We start from the raw sequence: 18,695 nt of genomic DNA, 5'->3' as shown, positions 1-18,695 counted from the left end.
GTCGGTCCATCTATCGGGTTTCAACTGCGCGTCCTCGATGAAGAAAACATGTGACTGCGCGCGTCCCCGCGGAGGCGGGGGGGAGCCAGTGATCCTCCTCGGTTCAACATTGTCTCGACAAGTAACCTCTCTCCAGCGTGGCACTGTCTTTTAAGACGAGTGGGCTGTTTGTTTTAGCGGATGAAAGCTCGATTTCTTTGACAAATTATACACAGTGAGAAGTCGTATGCAACCCGCTTGAGGATTTACGGATTAATCTCAGTGAAAAATCGTGGGATCTTGGTTCTTTCCTCGACGGGCCCGGATACAGCTTGATACCCATAGAGAGACTCAACTCAGGTCCTCTCGTCCTGACATGGACACAGGAATTGTACCAGAAAAGAAAAGGTAACGCCAATGCTAGCTAACGCTACGGAGCAGGCTTTGTTGTTGTTTAAGAGCTGACATACCAACTTGGGCCATAGTTTAGGGTTAATTTACTACCCCTAGTGTGAAATTATAGGCTTTATTTCAAGGTTACCTACTAATTTAGCGTGTTAGTTCGACAAAATGCGCTTGCTAGCGACGATGTTATCGTTAGCAAGCGGCTAACATAGCTAGCTAGCTGTCATAGAACTACAGTTATTGACGTTAAACTGGTTAGTTACCAAGATGTCAACGTGAAATAGTTGATGCAGACAGCTTGGCACCTGGACAGATTGGTTTTTCACTGTTTAGCTTGATGAAATCTGCTTTAACAGGAAATTTAACGTCGTCAGCTAACGGTACTACGTTTTTGTTTGTGATCGGTGTTGAGACCTCCTAGAGGCAACATTAGCTTTATTTACATTTCCTTTGAATGTGAGACTTTAGCTAACTATGTGCTCTATGAATAGTACATGACTGCTGTTTTACTGTTTGGTTTGGATGTATCAAGCTTATCATGTGAGCTGTGCTGGAAAGTGGTGTGCGATTTCTGTTAAATATTTAACGTTAGAGGCGGTTTAGTGAAGGTGTTCTCGGTTTGCATGCTCTTAATGTTCTGTATTGGTAACAGTTTATGGTTAAGTTTGAGTAGAATAACATTATTATATATGTATATAGCTTGTTCACGTATGTGGAAAGTTGTAGGTGCATTCAAAACCACTTTCAATACCACAAACTTGCTGACACAAAGGGGTTTAACTTTAATCATCAGCAAAATGCCAAAACATCTCGTTAGTGGCTACTAGGTTTGTCTGCGACAAACGGCAGTTAAGTAATCAAGATAATTTGGATGATTGTCTATTTATCCAAACAAAACCAGGGATAATACCACATATGGCAGGGTGCAGGATAACAGCTGGTTTCTTTACCTGGTCAAGTCAAATAAGGGTTGCAGCTGAAATTTTTTTACATAATTAATTACTTGTTTGATTACTCCTTTAGTGTATGGAATGTTTTATGAGATACGCTATTGAAAGTTACCAGAGATTTAGGATTGCATACTTTGTCTGAACAACAAGCTGAAAGCCAAAATACTCAAGTCATAATCATTTGAAACATAGATAACCAATATATTGAGACCACATATTGGGAAGTCCATATATATAGATGTCATAAAAGTGATTAACAGATCAGTCAGCAGAGTGGACAGGGGATTTTGGGAGTCATGTGCTGTCAGCTGAGGACAAAATAGCTACAACAATCAGTGATATCCTTGGCGGGAAAGAGTGTCATTGTCTTAAATAATTGTTACCAAAAGTTACCCCATGTATTTACAGTTAGTATTTGGAGAATAATGTTTTTGAAGCATGGTTAATTCAATATAGGGTTCTATTTAGTCCATAGGGATTCAGTTCAATTTTTCATCCTGTTGTTATTACCTTGCTGTAGCTGTTGGTGTCATGCACTTGTGCCAAATTTTGTTGAATGACATTGATCAACTTGTAGGCTCACTAGTTAAGTAGTTAGTGTGTAATTCTCACCTCTCCAGTTTCAAGCAATTGTCCTTGTAAGGATGTGTTGTAATACAGTGCATCCAATTGCCCCACAGGCTTTATTCATTCTCTGCCAATGTGAAATTTGGCACTTTGTAAAGGCCTAGGTAAACGGTCAACATCCTGTTCAGTTTGATCTCTGATAAAAAGATCAAACTGAACATGAGAAAAGAGTTCAGATCTGGTTTGATGCAGTTTTGGCTGGTCTCTTTGAGGTGGCTTATTATTTCTGTCTCATCTCTTAATCACTAGGGCTTGACGTCAATAGGAGTGGCCAAATGTGTGTAGCAATCCACTGCCTGGCAATTTGCAAGTTGCCCTGAGACATTCGAATACAATTACATCTTGTGTGCAGGTTAGCTGGATCTTGACAAGGAAATTGTGTGACTTGCAGATATATGGCAGGGCTTGCTGTTGTTTGTGTGCACATTTTTCTTGTGTCATGTGTTGTAATTGGACAAAAAAACAGAGCAAATACATGCTGAGGGCATGCTTTTTATCAGACTCCAGATATATAGATATATACATATACAAAAGAAAACAAGCAGTTTAGACTTTTTAAGCTTTGATTGTGATGATTGATGGATTAATTTTGAGGGCAGCATGCTTTTTAGGTAAAGGTAAAGGCTCAAAAGGATGCCATATCAGAAATCATCTGTTAGGATTGCGTTGTGCAGTCAGATGTGAAATCACACACTTATCTGCGCATTGTTTTTTTGCTTTCTTCATTAATAAATACACCACTGTTGTAATGGCGTTAACAGTGTTTCATGAACAATGCAAGGAAGGAAGTGTGAACACAATACCTCCATGCATCATGTCTTCAGCATCTTTAAGGAATGTTGACTATATTTGACAGTGCTGATCCGTTATACAATTCTCACTTTACCACCACATACTTTGTCCAGAATTCTGGGTCTGCCAAATCCAAAGTATGCACAATTACTCAATCTTTCTTTCTTTGCATAGGACCCATTGTCCATGTCTAAATCTGGATTCATTTTTCCTTCTGAGTTTTGGGTTCATGGACGATGTCACTGTCTTTCAACAAATACTGAATGGAAAATTTGCCACAAAGAACTGTGTAGATGGTTAAAAATCCAAAGCTTTGCACTTTGAAGTGTAACATCTGAGCAGTATGCAAAAATCAAGGTAGTGCTGTACACCTAGCCCCCAGGCACCTGTCTTTTCCCTGTCACATGTCACATTTAAGGGAAATACAAGCTTAAAAGCTTTTTTGGCTACTGTTTAACCATTCCCTGCAAAATAGCATTTGTAGTCAAACCCAATCTACCACAACTATGAATGTCTTCTATTTTAATGAATCCTGTCATATGGTCATACAAAGTATAGGTCAGCTTCTCCAAGGCACTGTCACCCCCTCTTCACTGAACATTCATCAGAGATGAAGCTTTGTAAATGGCAGCACGCGCAAGGTTGAAGGAAGTGAAATGCTTGATCAGTCAGGAGCTGATTTGTGCAGTCCATGTCGGGCGAGTCAGACTAACTCCTGTTGAGAGGCTCTTTTTTTTAAGTGCATAAGTTGGATTTGTTGGATGTTCATGGGCCAGATGCAATCAGCTGGAGTGGTCTTTGTTGGGAATGTATCACAGGAGGAGGTAATTTAAATTATATTACTTTGGTAAATGATTTATAATGGTGGTCATTTTGAGTATGTTTGCCAGGATCTCCCATTGGTGAGGGACAGCCAGGAGTCCCTATTGGAAGTTGTAAATTATCATTATTGTACACTGAATTTAAGAATCTTGTAAGTCTTTAATCTACTGCTGCTGTTAAAGATCTCACTTGCAGCAATGTCAGCAACTTGCCTGATATATTGTGTGTGAGGAACAAAACAAAAAACAGATTATGCTTCACATATACAGTATTTGCATATATTTATGGTAATAGTAAGTATATTTGAAATTTAATGTAAACAAATACAGTCAGCACAAATATTCAGTTTCCAGTAAGTTTTGTATTTATTAATTATTGAGTTGTTGATCATCATTGATCATATCATTGCTGCCACTGAGGCATTTAACTCAACTGTTGTTCCTTTATTCCACATCCAAAATAGGGTGTAACATTGATTTTATCGTCCACCACAGCATGTAAAATATGTTGGTAGAACACTAATAGCATCATACTCTCAGGGGAGACCCCTACTTTGCTGCTTCCAAAAACATCCCCTCATGTAGCTGAACATCATGCCAAGGGTTCATTTGTCTGTGAAAGGGCTTTATTTTCAGTCTTGCTTTGCATTTCTCCCCATATTGGGTAGAGATGTTAGTTGTGGTGTGTCCCCGGACTGGATTATATAATAGATAAGACAATGTTTACTGTCACACTAAGCAGGACTGACAGATAGTGAGAACATTTCTCTGGTAAAATAGGTCAGCCCTTAGTAACAAAATACCAAAGCAACTCTGGTAACATTTGAAAGGACGATTTACATTGTACGCTGGTTTGTTTCTCCATTAACCTCCAATCCACTTATTCACATCTATTAAAAACTCAAATCATTTTATTTCTATTCATATAATACTAGAATTTGTTGTTAATTGGAAACAAAACAAGTCTGATTAAAGCCAGTGAAAATGCAAATGTGATTGTGTGTGAGGCATGTCAGACAGAGGACTGCTGGGCATGCATTACCATGTTGTGTAATGCTGGCCTCTCTGCACTCCTTTGTTTTAACATCAAAGGAGCTGTTCTGTTTTCATTGCATGTTTCAAGTCAAAGAATTAAAGCCGTTTCCCTCTCCCCTTTATAAGTTTGAAAACAGTGGAGGTGGGTCATTGAATAGCAGCCATTTTATTTTTATGATTTAGTATCACCGTACTGAACATGACTTCAAAACTTTGACCGCAGTGTGCCGTTTTTTATGATCTGTATGCTTAGATAAGTTTACTACTTCTCCTCTGACCCTTGAAAGACATTTATAGAGTTTTAGTATTGCAGTAATACATGAAGGCTTATACATTGCACTATTTGTTGTGATGAATGTCGGCTTCATTAAGTGTAGTCCTCTTTTTTGTTAGTCTGTGTCCAGTGGAAGTGTGTTACAGTGAATGTTACAGCAAATGTTACAGCTGAACTTCATTTGGATAGGATTTGCATGAAGGCATGTGAGACAATGGAGCGTAGCCACTACAGAGGAAAATGATTTGTATGCAGGCTTGTACTAATCAATCATTTAGCCTCCTAGTGGGACCACAGTGCATAACAATGTGTTATCTGTTATTAGATCATCATAAGCTTAGCTACTAGCTTAGCAAGATTACTTTGCCAGTGATAGTTAACCCTTTTTACATGAATATAAGTGGTGATCGTTGTGTTACAGGAGCCAAAAGTCAAACTTGAAAGAGTGGAATTATATAGATGCAATAAAGAACTGGTTGCATAACCAAAATCAGCGTTCATGACGACCAGCTATATTTGATATATGCCATGGAGTTGACAGAAGACATTGTAAATATTTGCCAATGTTATTGACGGATGTGCAAACATGTGGATGACTGTATACGCTTGTGCTTGTAGCTGTAATTACTGTCTGGGTCGTTTATATTAAAACTACACTTAAACATCTTTGAGAGAAGGATGTTTTTTGCCATAAGTACCACTGTGAATCTAAATTGCACATAATTTGTGTCTTCAGGCATTTGTCATGAAATGGGGATTAGATGAACATGGAAAAGTGCCTGGTAGAGTAACGGCTGGGCCATGATCCGTGTGTTGATTTTTTTTGTATTTGTAGTTTGATTTTTTCCTTTTAAATTCCCTGGGTTGAAAGTGGATTGTCAGTACAGTTTGAACACTGCCCCCCAGTGCAATGTTTGTGCTATGTGAAGCTGTGTATGGAGGCACCTGAACAATAGTGTGTACACAACATCCTCATGTGTGCAGAGGCTCACAGATGCTATTCTCAGGCTTAGGTCAGTGCCTGGTTTTGAGCTTTCTGGTAAACAAAGTCCAAGCTCAGACTTTTTACCACAGATGACTAATTTTGTCATTTGTACTTGGTGGAAATTTTGGTTTAATACAAAAGGCATTTTCTAACCTCCTCTGTGCGGTGAAAAATCTGTCTGCAATCCTGGCAGGTGATTTGGTAAGCAGTAGGCTAATTTAAGTTTACTGGTCCACTCTCTTTAGAGAGCATGAAACAACAGTATGGCCTTTGTCAGTGCTTTATATGCGTAGCAGATCAATTTCAGTTAGGTGTATATTTCAAAGCCAAAGGTTTTTGAGCTACCATCCATTCTGTTGTGATATTTCTGCAGTGGCATATATGCAAGGATTAGAGGTAGTGGTTTGGGAGAGGGATTAAGGTATAAATTCAGCAGCAGTTAGGTTGACAATTGCCTACTAAAATTATGTTGAAGATTTAGTCTGTTTATGTAAGTGGTTGTGTGGTTCACACATGCTCACCAATACAAATACTAACTTGAATCAGTGCTTAGTGTAATCTCTATAAAGGGATGTCTGCATATGAATGCAGAATCTGGCAGCAAGGGACAAGATTTTGGTATCTGAAGGGTCCTGATTTACCTTTGTAGTCTTGAGTACAACGGACCAATCACATTTGAGTGGGATTTGCTTCCATGCAGGTAAACAGACCATGTGAAGAGCAAAACAGGCAGAATACATGGGTCACAATGCAGTCTCTGAACCCATTGCAATTTAGCTTTTTATTTAAATGTATCTTATTTAAATAGATTTTATTTAAATGTAGTTTTTTTTTCTCCAACTGATTTTGCTTCATAAAGAGATAATCTGTTTATAGAAATAAGGCATCTCTCAACTCCAACTCAATTCTCGTATCTGAAGTGTCTAATCAGACTGTAAAGAATGCCCGATGCAAGGAAGAGGAGGTCTTGGCCCAAATATCCATCATCCAGATATCCTCTGACTACACTGGAAGACCCACAACATTAGCCAAATCGTCATTGGACGATAGCCCATGGGTTTTGAGATTATGCTTTGTATAAAAGGCAAGATTTTTCCACTGTGAGGAATCAATAAAATTAAGTTAATAATTTTATAGTGACTTGCACAAGTCATTGCGTCTAAAGTCTGCTGTACTTTGGCATTTTAAAATACTGCCAGGTCTTAAGATCTTGTTTACAGTCTGATGAGAGTTCATTAGCCTGAATTTGGACAACTGCCATAGATGCTTTATAAAATTGGAGCTAGTAAGAGTAATAAGCAATTATGAGGGATACTTATGTAAAATGATAGAAAATATGACTGTTTTTGTTTGTCCTGGTAGTTGAAGGTGTCACTCAGTTTTGCGTGTGCACTCTGCATTAGTGCCAGTGTTATCATTCTCCTCCCTGTGGATCTGTTCAGCAAAGCTCGTAAATGTCACAATGAGCGGTGTCACACACAGCTTGGCTGTGCACCAGGAGACAGACAGGAGAGTCCATGCCTGGCATCCCAGCCAATCACTCTGAGGGGGTGGATTTAATTTCTTTTGGTTGGTCAACAGCCAATAAGACGGTGGCAGATAGCCATGTATGTAAATGAGTCTGAAGGGGGTCTAGACGGCAGCTTGGCCCTGAGCTTGCATGTTGCGGACTCCTGCTGCAGCAGCCTCCCCAGTGACAGACCAGTGGCTGAGCGGACTCTGCACACACTCTCAGTGGAGAAAGAGGGATGTCAGCTCTTGTAGTGTGCATAGTGGGACCAAAACCAGTTTGTGGCCAGGCTGTAGCTGACCCTCCACCTGTTTCCCGTAGGGTGAGCTCGGAGCGCAGAAAGGAAAAGTCAAGGGATGCCGCGCGATGCCGGCGTGGGAAGGAGTCTGAGGTGTTCTACCAGCTGGCCCAGGAGCTGCCCCTGCCCCACAGCGTCAGCTCCAGCCTGGACAAGGCCTCCATAATGAGGCTTACCATCAGCTACCTGCGTATGAGAAAGCTGCTTAAAAATGGTCAGTATCTGTAGGTGTTGTACCTGTCAGGAGAGAGTTTAGCTTGGAGCACATCTGTATTTTTTTTTACTCCCAAGTGATCAGCTAATTGTGCAGCAACTTTCATAATTAGAGACAACAAGAAAATGGATTACAAAGACGCCACATTCTTGAGAAATTTTCATAGTTTTTTCACTGTGGTTAGACATAAGCTAAAGAATGTAAAGGATCTTTTGAGGAAGGAAAGTACACGATAAAGAGACTGAAAGAAAAAGTGAATACAGTTTATGATGCAGAGGAAAACTGAAGAAACCAATGATGGATGGTTAAACGCTGAATCAGCTACTGAAAGAAATCTGCGTAGATATGCACAGATACAGATCTCTTTGCAGATACATATGTGGGTCCTGTGTGTTTTCTGTGTGTCGCAGTGTCCTGCCCTCCAAATATGCTTTTTGAACAGCACAGCTTTTGATGTCATGTGCCTCATTTCCACTTGGTTTTCTGTTCTCTCCCTTTATCTCTCCCATCCTCTCCCTGTTATCTCCTCTAGATGAGCCAGTGGCAGAGGAGGAAACAGATCTTGATTTCCAGCTCAACAGCTCTTACCTAAAGGCACTGGAGGGCTTCCTCATGGTGCTGTCTGAAGACGGAGACATGATCTATCTCTCCGAGAATATCAACAAGTGCCTTGGGCTGGCACAGGTAGGTCTCATTTGTGTCTGTCTGCATTAAAGAGAAAATAGACATGAGTCAGAAGCAGAAAATTTGAAGCCAAAAAATTGTTGTTTACAATGTTATACATTTAAACAGTTCTTTTGTTTTTAGGTTTTTGCATATACGCTTCAATAAGTCAACACATCCACATTAGGCTTTTTTAGGAAAAAGGTTAGAAGTCACCATGCAGTGTCTACCATGGACAACTATATCTATGTAACTCTTTCTGCTACAGTTTGACCTGACTGGACACAGTGTGTTTGACTTCATACATCCCTGTGACCACGAGGAGCTGAGGGAGATGCTGGTCCACAGAACAGGTGAGGGACAACAACAGGGAGCAGTGTCGCATTATAAGACCTTGCTAACGGACAGAGACGGGCACACACAAGCACTCTGGTTTGCCAGTGCCCCAATCAGTAGGGAGTCCAATTCAGTCTGAGCTGGCAGATTCAGACCAGGAGGCTGTCAGAACAAGTTATCATTTTCCCCACTTCAAGCCTGAGGTCAGAGTGATTAGAGTTGGCTAACATGTACTTCAGTGACCTTTCACGCAGCATTACTGGAACAGTAGGCTACATCACATTTGCTGTTTTGCTTGCACAACAGAGTTTAGCCTCACTTTGTGCCAGTGGGTTGAATTTTTTTAACGTTTTTGTATCATTTCCTGTGGGTTAGATTAAGTTTCTTGAAGTTTTAAGTGAAATTGATTAAGATAAAACTTTGCAGCAGTTCCGTTGGAAATGTGCTTCATAAAAAAAATTGTTTTCAATGTATGCTAATTTGAGGCACGTTGGGACGTGCTGATGTTATCTCTGCTGCAACCGCTGCTGGGTCCATTTCCTTTATTTGTCATGCTGTTACTGACCACAGGACAAAACCATCACAGCTCAGTGTCTCCTGTGAATACATATGTGAACTGCTGGCAGTTGGCAAAAGTTTACAATGAAAGACTTGAATAAAAAGAGATTGTGGCAGAAATGGTGCTAACATTGTTGAAATGACAACACAAGAGGCTCATTTCCTCTTTTAAACTGTGACTCTCTTCCTGCTCATGTGATTTCAGGCTCCAAAAAAGCCAAGGAACCAAACACAGAGCGCAACTTCTTCCTCCGAATGAAATGCACTCTGACAAGCAGGGGACGCACCGTCAACGTCAAGTCCGCTACATGGAAGGTAGGATGTTATGGAATCATTGAGAAAATGTTTTCTCATGTAAGAGAGGAAATAGACCATGCAAGTTTTGGATTAGATGTAGCCATTACTTGAATCGGTTATGATCTTAAGTCAAATGGAGTTCAGTAAACATGTTGGGAAAACTCAAATAATAATGACATAATTTCTTTGTATACGTACTTCCACTCATGTTTCTTTTCAAATGTGTTTTACACGTCACATTTCCCCTTACAAATTAAAGTACAGTATAGAATAACAGGAAGTAATCAATAAGTTTAGATACATTTCATTAGCATATTATAACAGGACAATTCACAGGCACCTGAATTTAATTTTGTCACCCAGTGGACACGGGGAGAAAGTGTTCTTTTATGCAAAAGTAAACATGGAGAAGGATGACACACATTTTAATCTCATGTGATCTTGCAGTTATACAATAATTGTTAAAGCTCTAATAGCAGCTGTTGTCAAACTCTCACAGCAGTAATGCACATGCCCAAAAACACTGAGTTATTTGTTTATTTGAATATCTGAACAGATGTAGTTATTGACTTAAGTCTGATAATTATTTGTCAGCTGTGTTAGGAAATGTTTAATTATCTTTTGGTCTGCTAACTATAATCACAGTGTTGTGACCCTCCTGTCTTCTCTCTGTAGGTGCTCCACTGCTCAGGTCATGTCCGTGTATTTGACAGCCACACTGAGCAGACTCCCAACGGCCGAAGGGAGCCACCTGTCCCGTACCTGGTTTTGATCTGTGACCCCATCCCACACCCCTCCAACATTGAGGTCCCTCTGGACACCAAGACCTTTCTCAGCCGCCACACAATGGACATGAAGTTCACGTATTGTGATGAGAGGTGAGCTTTCCCATCTGAGAGGATATTATATGATTGCATGTGAAGCCACCTGTGCAGTGCTTTTCACTGACTATTATTGCCAAAGCTCTCACTAGCATAGTCACACAGAGCCACCTAGTGTTCAGAGTAGATACCACAGAAGCCTAATCCCCTCAGTGTCAATGAAAGAATTGATTTTTTTTGTTGTTGTTGTTGCTCTTCCAGAATCACTGAGCTCATGGGTTATGATCCAGAGGACCTGCTGAATCGTTCTGTGTATGAGTACTATCATGCTCAGGACTCAGACCATCTCACCAAGACCCACCACAACTGTAAGCGCGAACACTGAGAGCACATGGAGCTTAAATTAGAATTTGTTTCACAACAAATTTCAGCTGTGCTATTTTTGCCAAACCTTTAGCCAAATGTCTCATTCTAACTTTCCCCTTTCGTTTCTCTTTGCTGTTAGTGTTTGCAAAGGGCCAGGTCTGCACAGGCCAGTACCGAATGTTGGCCAAGAGAGGAGGCTTTGTGTGGGTGGAAACCCAAGCCACTGTCATCTACAACAACAAGAACTCCCAGCCACAGTGTGTCGTCTGTGTCAACTTTGTACTCAGGTACTATAAAGGCTCTTTGAGTAGTCAGTATTTTCAGAAGAAATTGTAATGTATTAGCAAATACAAAATGATTATTTTTGTGTCCATTGCAAAATCCTCAGTAAACTCAATCTTACGGCTTCACGACTACTCTGTTACAGTGGCATCCAGGAGGAGAAGCTGATCCTGTCTCTGGAGCAGACCGAAGATGTGAAGCCAGTGAAGGAGGAGCTGCCGCAGGAGGAAGAAAAGGCTGCTGTCGAGAACGGCCAACCCGAGATGTCTTTAACCCTGCCGAAGGAGGAGGTGGAGGAGAAGAACCCAGAGGTGGATGTAATCAAACTGTTCACTCAGGCGGTAGAGGTCCAGCCGCTGGCTAGCCTGTACGACCAGCTGAAAGAAGAGCCCGAGGCCCTCACCCTGCTGGCCCCAGCCGCCGGAGACACCATCATCTCCCTGGACTTCAGCTGCCCTGGTTCGTGGCCTCAGATAAACACTGAAACTTCTCCACAGAATGTATATCCTGGGTGATGGAAACCATCCTGACCTCACTCTGTCTTTTGATACAGATGCAGAGATCCAGCTGCTGAAGGATGTCCCTCTATACAATGATGTAATGCTCCCCTCCACCAGTGACAAGCTGGTTCTGTCCCCTCTGCCGCCCAGCGAGCCTCTCCACGTCACCACCACCACCTCTGAGGAAGCAAAAGCTGAACGCTATGCTCCAGCCCCGTCCTCTACACCGGCCAGCTCCACAGAGGTAACACAGAGTGTATTATTGTCATTTTACTGTGTGGACAGCAGACATTTTTGGTCTAATCGCTAATATGTACTGAGAAGGGCATAACCTTTAACTTCTCTTCTCTTTAGGCTGACAGCCCGCTGGACTTTTGTTTTCCCATGGACTCCGACATGAGCTCAGATTTCAAACTTGACTTGGTGGAGAAGCTGTTTGCCATTGATACAGAGCCCAAGACCCCCTTCACCACACCTGTAATAAAACCAGGAGATTAATTTTACTGCATTCAAATAATAAGTTCATGATTGATCTAATACAGTCGAAAGTTCTCTGTATTCTGGTTCATTAGACATTTTTCTGCCCTTCAGGCAATGGAAGACTTAGATCTGGAGATGTTGGCTCCCTACATCCCGATGGACGATGACTTCCAGCTGCGCAGTCTGCCACCAGACGAGCCTCTATCTTGTGGGCCAGTCAAACCCCTTCAGAGTTCTCCAGTCCGTGTCACACAGGACATTCACAGCTATCCCAGCTCCCCATTCAGCTCACCAGGCAGTCGCACAGCTTCCCCAGCACCACCCGAGCCAGTAAAAGCCCCTCACCTCGCCACCATCCTTGCCAAGAGGTGAATTCTCCCAGATACTCCACATTTGTTGCTTCATCATATCATTTTTTTGAGTTGGCTAATGACTCTTGCTGTGCTGCAGGACCACACAGCTGGACAAAGAAGTCTCGCTCAGGACCCTGGCAGCTCAGAACACACAACGCAAAAGAAAGCTGGGTGACATAAAAGAGATGATTGGACAGGTAAGTCCTCAACATCCAAACATGGTTTCTAGATCTTGTTTTATACTTGTAGATGAAAAGTTTGAGTGTCTGTATTTGATGATTTTTCCAGGGAACTGTGCACCAGGAACAACTGGAGCAGGGCAAGAAGCTGAAGGCCTCAGAGTCAGGAACAACCAGGACCATACTTGTGCTGCCTTCAGGTGAGCAAAGTAAATCTGCAGTAAATATTGCAAATTTGATTTTTTAAAAATAACTGTCTCATACATAAACAGAATCCTAACTCTCAAGTGTCTTTTTCTCTCAGATTTGGCGAGCCGTCTGCTGGGCAGCACGTCAGAGGGCACCAGTGCCCTCCTCACCCTGCCGCAGCTCACCCGCGACGACTGCGAGGTCAACGCCCCCTTACAGGGTCGTCAGTACCTGCTGCAGGGCGAGGAGCTGCTGCGCGCTCTGGACCACGTCAACTGAGTCAATGCTTAGCCTGCTCACTGCTGAACTAGACTGGACACTACAATTTCTCCCCCATGTTGTCACTTCCTCTTCAAGACCCCCACCCACCCAACCCCACTGCCCCTTATTTATGTACCTGTGTGAGTTTGACTATAGTTTGGCTGCCGTTTGTGCACATCATGTGATATCTGCAGCATTCCACCGTGACAAACGCCATAGCAGCATCTGGGTTTTGGTGCAAGGGATTCAGGCATCTTGAGATGTCAAATTGTCTTCTTCTTTTTTTTTTTTTTCCTCTCTCTTCCGGGGAATCTCTCAGCACACAGCGCCTCGATAGATGACCCTTTTCCAGCCGGTCACCACAGAACCTGGCGCTACTGCCAGCAGTGTATTGTAAGCTTCAGTCGCACAATTTATATTTTCTTAAAAAGAAAAATATTACCAGCAATATATATTAAGCCTTTTTAAAGTCGTTTTAATGGGATTTGAACAATTTTATTTTTCCTCCCATACTTGTATGTTGTAGTACTCGTACTTAACAAATGTCTCTAGTCCAGAAGTATGAACATATTGTTTAAACCTTAGGTGGTTTGAATGTTATCTCCATTTAATAGCTATCAGTCTTTGAGGTAAATGCATTTAATTGTGTAGCAGTCCAGTACATGTCACTTAATTACTTTACTGTAAGTGTGTGTTACTGTACATATACCAGGGATATTTTAATTTACTCAGTATGGCTTCACAGCTTTGACTCTTGCTCTCAAAATGAAATACGAGTCTTCACTTTTTCTTCTCATCATGGAGAATTGGCATTTCTCTTTAACATGAAGTGAATTCATGTTTTTGGTTTTTACTGTGTGCAACATGCTCAAAAGAGTGTTTAAAATAAGTGGGATCTCAGCAATTCACATTTTATTTGTGTGATCATTGTCATCATAGTTGCATTTGTGAGTTGTCAAACTTATTTGCTCAGTTAATGGTTGTCAGTTTAATACCATTTATCCATGCAATATTGTTGGGTCTGTCATGCTTCTTGTTGCTGTCTAACATTAAATGGCTTTAATAAAGTACATTGTTTCAGGTTTCATTAATTTGTAGTTTACAAACCCTGTATTTGTAGAAACAATTCATTACTTGACACATGACTAGTTTTACTACTTTTGCAAGTAAGAAAAGGCAAAGCATTTTCCAGAGGTAGACAAAAAAACGTTTATTGTACTTGAAGAAACCTGAGACCAAATACTGTACTAGACCGTTTATCCATTAAACTTTTCAGATGCTGGCAGGTTTATGAAAATATAAACAGTTTGAATTTGAGAAATGACAATGAACTCATTGTGTAACAGCCCTCAGTTTCAGAGACGTTTTGAACAGATAATACTTGATGAATATGGCTGAAACACCCTCATTTTCTTTAAGCTGACACTGCAGGCTTGACTCTGTAACTTACTTTGCAGTATCAACAAAATATTTAACAAAGTCATCAAAGACTGGATCTATGTACATAAAACAACCCAACTTAATTTATTAAATTCAAACACATTTCCTCCGACCACGCTCACTATCACATTTCACAGTTTTCTTGTGTACATTAACGAATCATGTGGCCGTCTGTCCATCATGTTAACATGGCGTTAAGAGTCACTCTGTGTACTCAGGAGTCATTTGAAGTTGAAGCAGCTCGTGCCCTCTCTGCACCACCATTGTGATTCGGTCGCTGCTGCGGACGGCCTGGTAGATCTCCTCAGAGGTGTTCACCTTCACTCCGTTTATCTCCACCACAACATCTCCTGGCAGCATACCAGCTCTGAAACGAGTACAACAGTACTGTGGGTTAGCCGCAACACACACTCAACACGTGATCCTTCACCGTTGATCCACACACACGGTAGCGTGGTCTGCTCACCTGTTGGCCGGCGAGCCCATGATCACTTTGTGGATCAGGATGCCGTGTGTCACGTCTGGGAAGGAAGGGTCTCTCAACTTAAGCTCGGCAATGATGCTGAAGCAAAGGGACCAAACAGAAACACACCTGGTTTTAGCCGCCAGCTCTGCTGTGACTCCCCTTGACTCAGTTTTACTGCAGGCATTTCTGATTGTGAAGCGTTTACCTCTGCGTTAGCGTCAGCATCATTACTCCAATGTACCGCCGCTTGGTCTCTGACGCACCAAACCAAGAGTCTTAAGGAAGATGTACAAAAACAGGATGAGTGAAAATAATGCCTTTAATAAGAGCGAACAGATGGATGCTACAGAGAATATGGACAAGAGAAAGAGTCTTAGCCTGTCCGCACTTTTCTTTTTTTCTGCTTGATCGAGAAAAACTCTTAGACGATCTGATGGAATAGCAAAGGAGATCCCTGCAGTGACCTTCATGGTGTTTATACCGATGACTTCACCATCCTGATTCAAGGAGAGATAACACATTCATTATTTTGGCAGATTAAATAGACTGCAGCTTCAATGATAGTGCTGATTTTGGGCCATTTTGCCTCAACAACATGTCTTCTTTCAGACTAATGGAAAGAAAATGTCCAAAATGCAGTTAGGTGTTTAGTTTGATTCCGATTTCTGTTCTGAAAGTGTATGCTAATTAGAACACATTTAATACATTTTGACTCATTTGCATATTTATACTTAACATTCAGAGAACTTGTTATACAAAACAAATTGTCTTAATGTAAGTAATCAACCGGGGAGTTCCATGGTGATATCTATTCTCTAAAATTTCTACCCTATTCACCTGTAGTGTCTGGCCATTACACATCATCCCCACACTTAAACTATCACTTTACATATTCTGTAATAAGAGACAAAAAGTTGCCTAATGCAACAATCTGTGCTAAAAACATGAAGGCTCTTTCATGTAATATCAACGACTGTAACTACAGTACACTGAACATCTGTTCAATCTGTTCAAACGTTACACAGCACAACAGTCAGAACAGGTTTGGTAACACTGAAGCAGGATCGGTGACTCACCAGGTTAATCAGTGGACCTCCAGAATTTCCAAACTGTAAAACAAATCAGTCACATGTGATGTCAAGAAGCCTCATATGAGACATTTCAAACTCACAATAAACCCTCTTATCAGACTTATATTCCCTGACCCATTTAACATGTTTGTTCCTAACATTTAGAAATATCATTTGCAAACGTAAAAGGGTCAAACACTCTTATAACAATATAAGTTGTGTCTTTCACATGGAACCAAAAGAATACTCACATCAATAGCTGCATCGGTCTGGATGTACTCCATGTTGGAGTTGGACAGGCCCAGCTCCCTACTGCCTCTCTGCACGGAGCTGATGATTCCTGATGTGATTGTATTCCGTAAAGAAAACGGGCTTCCCATGGCAACCACAAACTCTCCTTGTCGGACATCAGACGAGCGACCGAGAGTGAGAGTGGGCAAAGGATTCTGCGTGTCAGGGCAGAGACCGAGAAGTTAAACAGTGCATCCTCGCCACTCGCAGGTCATTCATACTGTCAAAAAACAGAGCTTCCCATTTTGTCTGTTTTTCTTGCTGCCAGGATCTGATCATGGAAGTGTCCTGCTCTATTAAAGATGTTGGATCAGCCTTAAGCTCCTCTATCACAGTATCACACGCTTTTAGATGAGAAAAACAGAAGACTATTCATGAGTTTTGCTATAGAGGTCTTTCAGTAGAGAGTATGAATCACAGCCTTGTTATTCTCATTTAGAAAACCAGGAAGCCTCGACTCAGGCAAAAGATCAGTCATTCTTCACAGGTCGTACAGGAGTTTTAATAGACTATTTAAAGTAGCTTACATGACTTCTTCATTAAAAGGACAACAGTTTGTTTTGCTAGCCCCAGAATTCTGGGAGCTGTAGTATTAAGCCACATTTGTTGTTACTACCAAATCAACCAGGACTGAAATCTTCGACATACCCACTTTAACTGTATTTACTTTTGCCTTTACTTTTTTCCCTGTCTTTTGCAGTGATGATCTGTTGGTGGTCTCTGTGCCTCCACACACTGTGATGGAAGCAAATGTGGATCGACTAAGATGAGAAATAAACAAACAGCTCCTCCAGAAGATATTACTGCAGTTTGCTGCTCACCCTCGCTGTGATTTTGATGGTGGCGATGTCTGCCACTGGATCAACGTCTTGCACGGTGGCATTGTACATCTCTCCGTTGGTGAGCTTCACTCGGACGCCTCTCTTGTTGGCCACAACATGAGCATTTGTGACGATGAGACCATCGCTGCTAATAATGAAACCAGAGCCATTTGACACTGGGACTTCTCTTCCTGAAAATGGGTGTCTGTAAAACAGTAAAATAAGTTGATGTTATTCAGCCTGGAAGCAAAACATTTGTTTTACTACTGCTAACAACAACAACAATAATAGGAGTCTCTGTAGCTAATATCTTAATATCATAGCATCACACTTTTTACATTAACATCTATCAAAATGTGTAACTGCTACAAATGTATTAGCATTTCAACTATTTCACCTTTCCAGTCAACTCACCTGCCCACGATTTCGATATACACGACAGCTGGGGTGGACTTTTCGACCACATCTGCAATAAAGTTGTATTTATACCGGGGGCTGTCGGGTTTAAAGGGGGCAGCACACTGAGCTAACGGCAGAATGATTTCCAGGCACCGCCCGGATTTCGACACTCTTCTGTCCTTGGCTTCATCTTCTTTTTGACTGTCCAGAAAAGCCGCACCACAGAGTCCCAAACCCACCGACACTGACTTGAGCAGGGGGGAGCTGCTGTTGTCCCGACCACCTCTTCTGTCCCATTCCAACGAGGGTCCCCTGTCCACGCTAGTGTGTCCTTCTGCTCCGTTGTGGTTACATATCACCGCAGAAGACACCCGGCTGACTGTCCTCCCTGCATAAGAGTCAAGTCCGCGGCTCTGACACCGAGCATGTGTTCTCAGCGCATAGAGAAAACACCTTTTGAGAGGAGTTGCTGCCATGTTGCATCACTTCTGTCACACCGGTTCAGGAGTTTAACAACAGCGTAACAACACTTTATATCCACGTATATTTACACTGAGGACGGTCCGTTGTGTATTAATAGTAACAGCCACACTGCTCATATGAACAAAAACAACACAGAACAAACGCTTCCTTTGAATTGTATTATTGTCTTTACGAGACAGAGGACCAGCTACAGGAAAGAAAGAGTCAACCTTATACCGGAAGTGTAAAGTGTAACTTTAAGCGAGACTGCGCACTGCGCTTCTTCTTCTAAGGTTTTTGGCAATTTAGACGCTAATTGTCGTGTTACTGCCCCCCACAGGATAAAATCTGACAAATAAATACAGTAATGATTTAAAAGTAGTAGTGTGTGTATGTGTGTGTGTGTGTGTATATATATATATATATATATACACACACACACACACGCACTATTATAAAAGTTGTAAAAGTTTGGTCAAAAAAATAAATTCGGCTACTGGATTTCAGTATTGGGGTGCAGACACAGAGAGAATGGACGTGTAGGTTAAGACCTTGAGAACTGTCTGAGAAA

The 18,695-nt window shown here is 41.5% G+C and overlaps 2 protein-coding genes across 2 annotated transcripts; one reads left to right on the top strand and one right to left on the bottom strand.

The window, feature by feature from the left end:
• The first annotated feature begins 101 nt into the window (after nucleotides 1–101).
• hif1aa (hypoxia inducible factor 1 subunit alpha a) lies at nucleotides 102–14,256 on the top strand. The gene is made up of 15 exons (XM_041953325.1): nucleotides 102–387; nucleotides 7,700–7,890; nucleotides 8,423–8,574; nucleotides 8,822–8,906; nucleotides 9,653–9,762; nucleotides 10,420–10,622; nucleotides 10,827–10,933; nucleotides 11,071–11,218; nucleotides 11,359–11,672; nucleotides 11,767–11,957; nucleotides 12,068–12,190; nucleotides 12,305–12,561; nucleotides 12,644–12,743; nucleotides 12,835–12,925; nucleotides 13,030–14,256. The coding sequence occupies exons 1-15, from the start codon at nucleotides 356–358 to the stop codon at nucleotides 13,191–13,193; spliced, it is 2,268 nt and encodes a 755-aa protein (XP_041809259.1). The 5' UTR covers nucleotides 102–355; the 3' UTR covers nucleotides 13,194–14,256.
• A 114-nt stretch (nucleotides 14,257–14,370) lies between these two features.
• Nucleotides 14,371–18,358, bottom strand: LOC121618066 (serine protease HTRA2, mitochondrial-like). The gene is made up of 8 exons (XM_041953326.1): nucleotides 17,678–18,358; nucleotides 17,264–17,468; nucleotides 16,403–16,597; nucleotides 16,158–16,190; nucleotides 15,470–15,578; nucleotides 15,287–15,356; nucleotides 15,082–15,177; nucleotides 14,371–14,982 (listed from the first exon to the last, which is right to left on the bottom strand). The coding sequence occupies exons 1-8, from the start codon at nucleotides 18,136–18,138 to the stop codon at nucleotides 14,817–14,819; spliced, it is 1,335 nt and encodes a 444-aa protein (XP_041809260.1). The 5' UTR covers nucleotides 18,139–18,358; the 3' UTR covers nucleotides 14,371–14,816.
• Nucleotides 18,359–18,695: the final 337 nt, after the last annotated feature.

This window comes from Chelmon rostratus, chromosome 15 (genome assembly GCF_017976325.1).
Source record: "Chelmon rostratus isolate fCheRos1 chromosome 15, fCheRos1.pri, whole genome shotgun sequence".
NCBI classification, from domain to species: domain Eukaryota; kingdom Metazoa; phylum Chordata; class Actinopteri; order Chaetodontiformes; family Chaetodontidae; genus Chelmon; species Chelmon rostratus.
Note: the sequence above shows the minus strand (reverse complement) of the source record. Positions and strands in the feature narration are given on the sequence as shown.

Bases quoted from the DNA above. Each gene is read 5' to 3' on its own strand.
- hif1aa (XM_041953325.1), top strand. From the start codon at position 356: ATGGACACAGGAATTGTACCAGAAAAGAAAAG. The intron at 10,623-10,826 runs GTGAGCTTTCCC...TTGCTCTTCCAG, and splicing joins TTCACGTATTGTGATGAGAG to AATCACTGAGCTCATGGGTT. The intron at 11,958-12,067 runs GTAACACAGAGT...TCTTCTCTTTAG, and splicing joins CACCGGCCAGCTCCACAGAG to GCTGACAGCCCGCTGGACTT.
- LOC121618066 (XM_041953326.1), bottom strand. From the start codon at position 18,138: ATGGCAGCAACTCCTCTCAAAAGGTGTTTTCTCTATGCGCTGAGAACA. The intron at 16,598-17,263 runs GTGAGCAGCAAA...CCTGACACGCAG, and splicing joins CCATCAAAATCACAGCGAGG to AATCCTTTGCCCACTCTCAC. The intron at 16,191-16,402 runs GTGAGTATTCTT...TTTGTTTTACAG, and splicing joins AGACCGATGCAGCTATTGAT to TTTGGAAATTCTGGAGGTCC.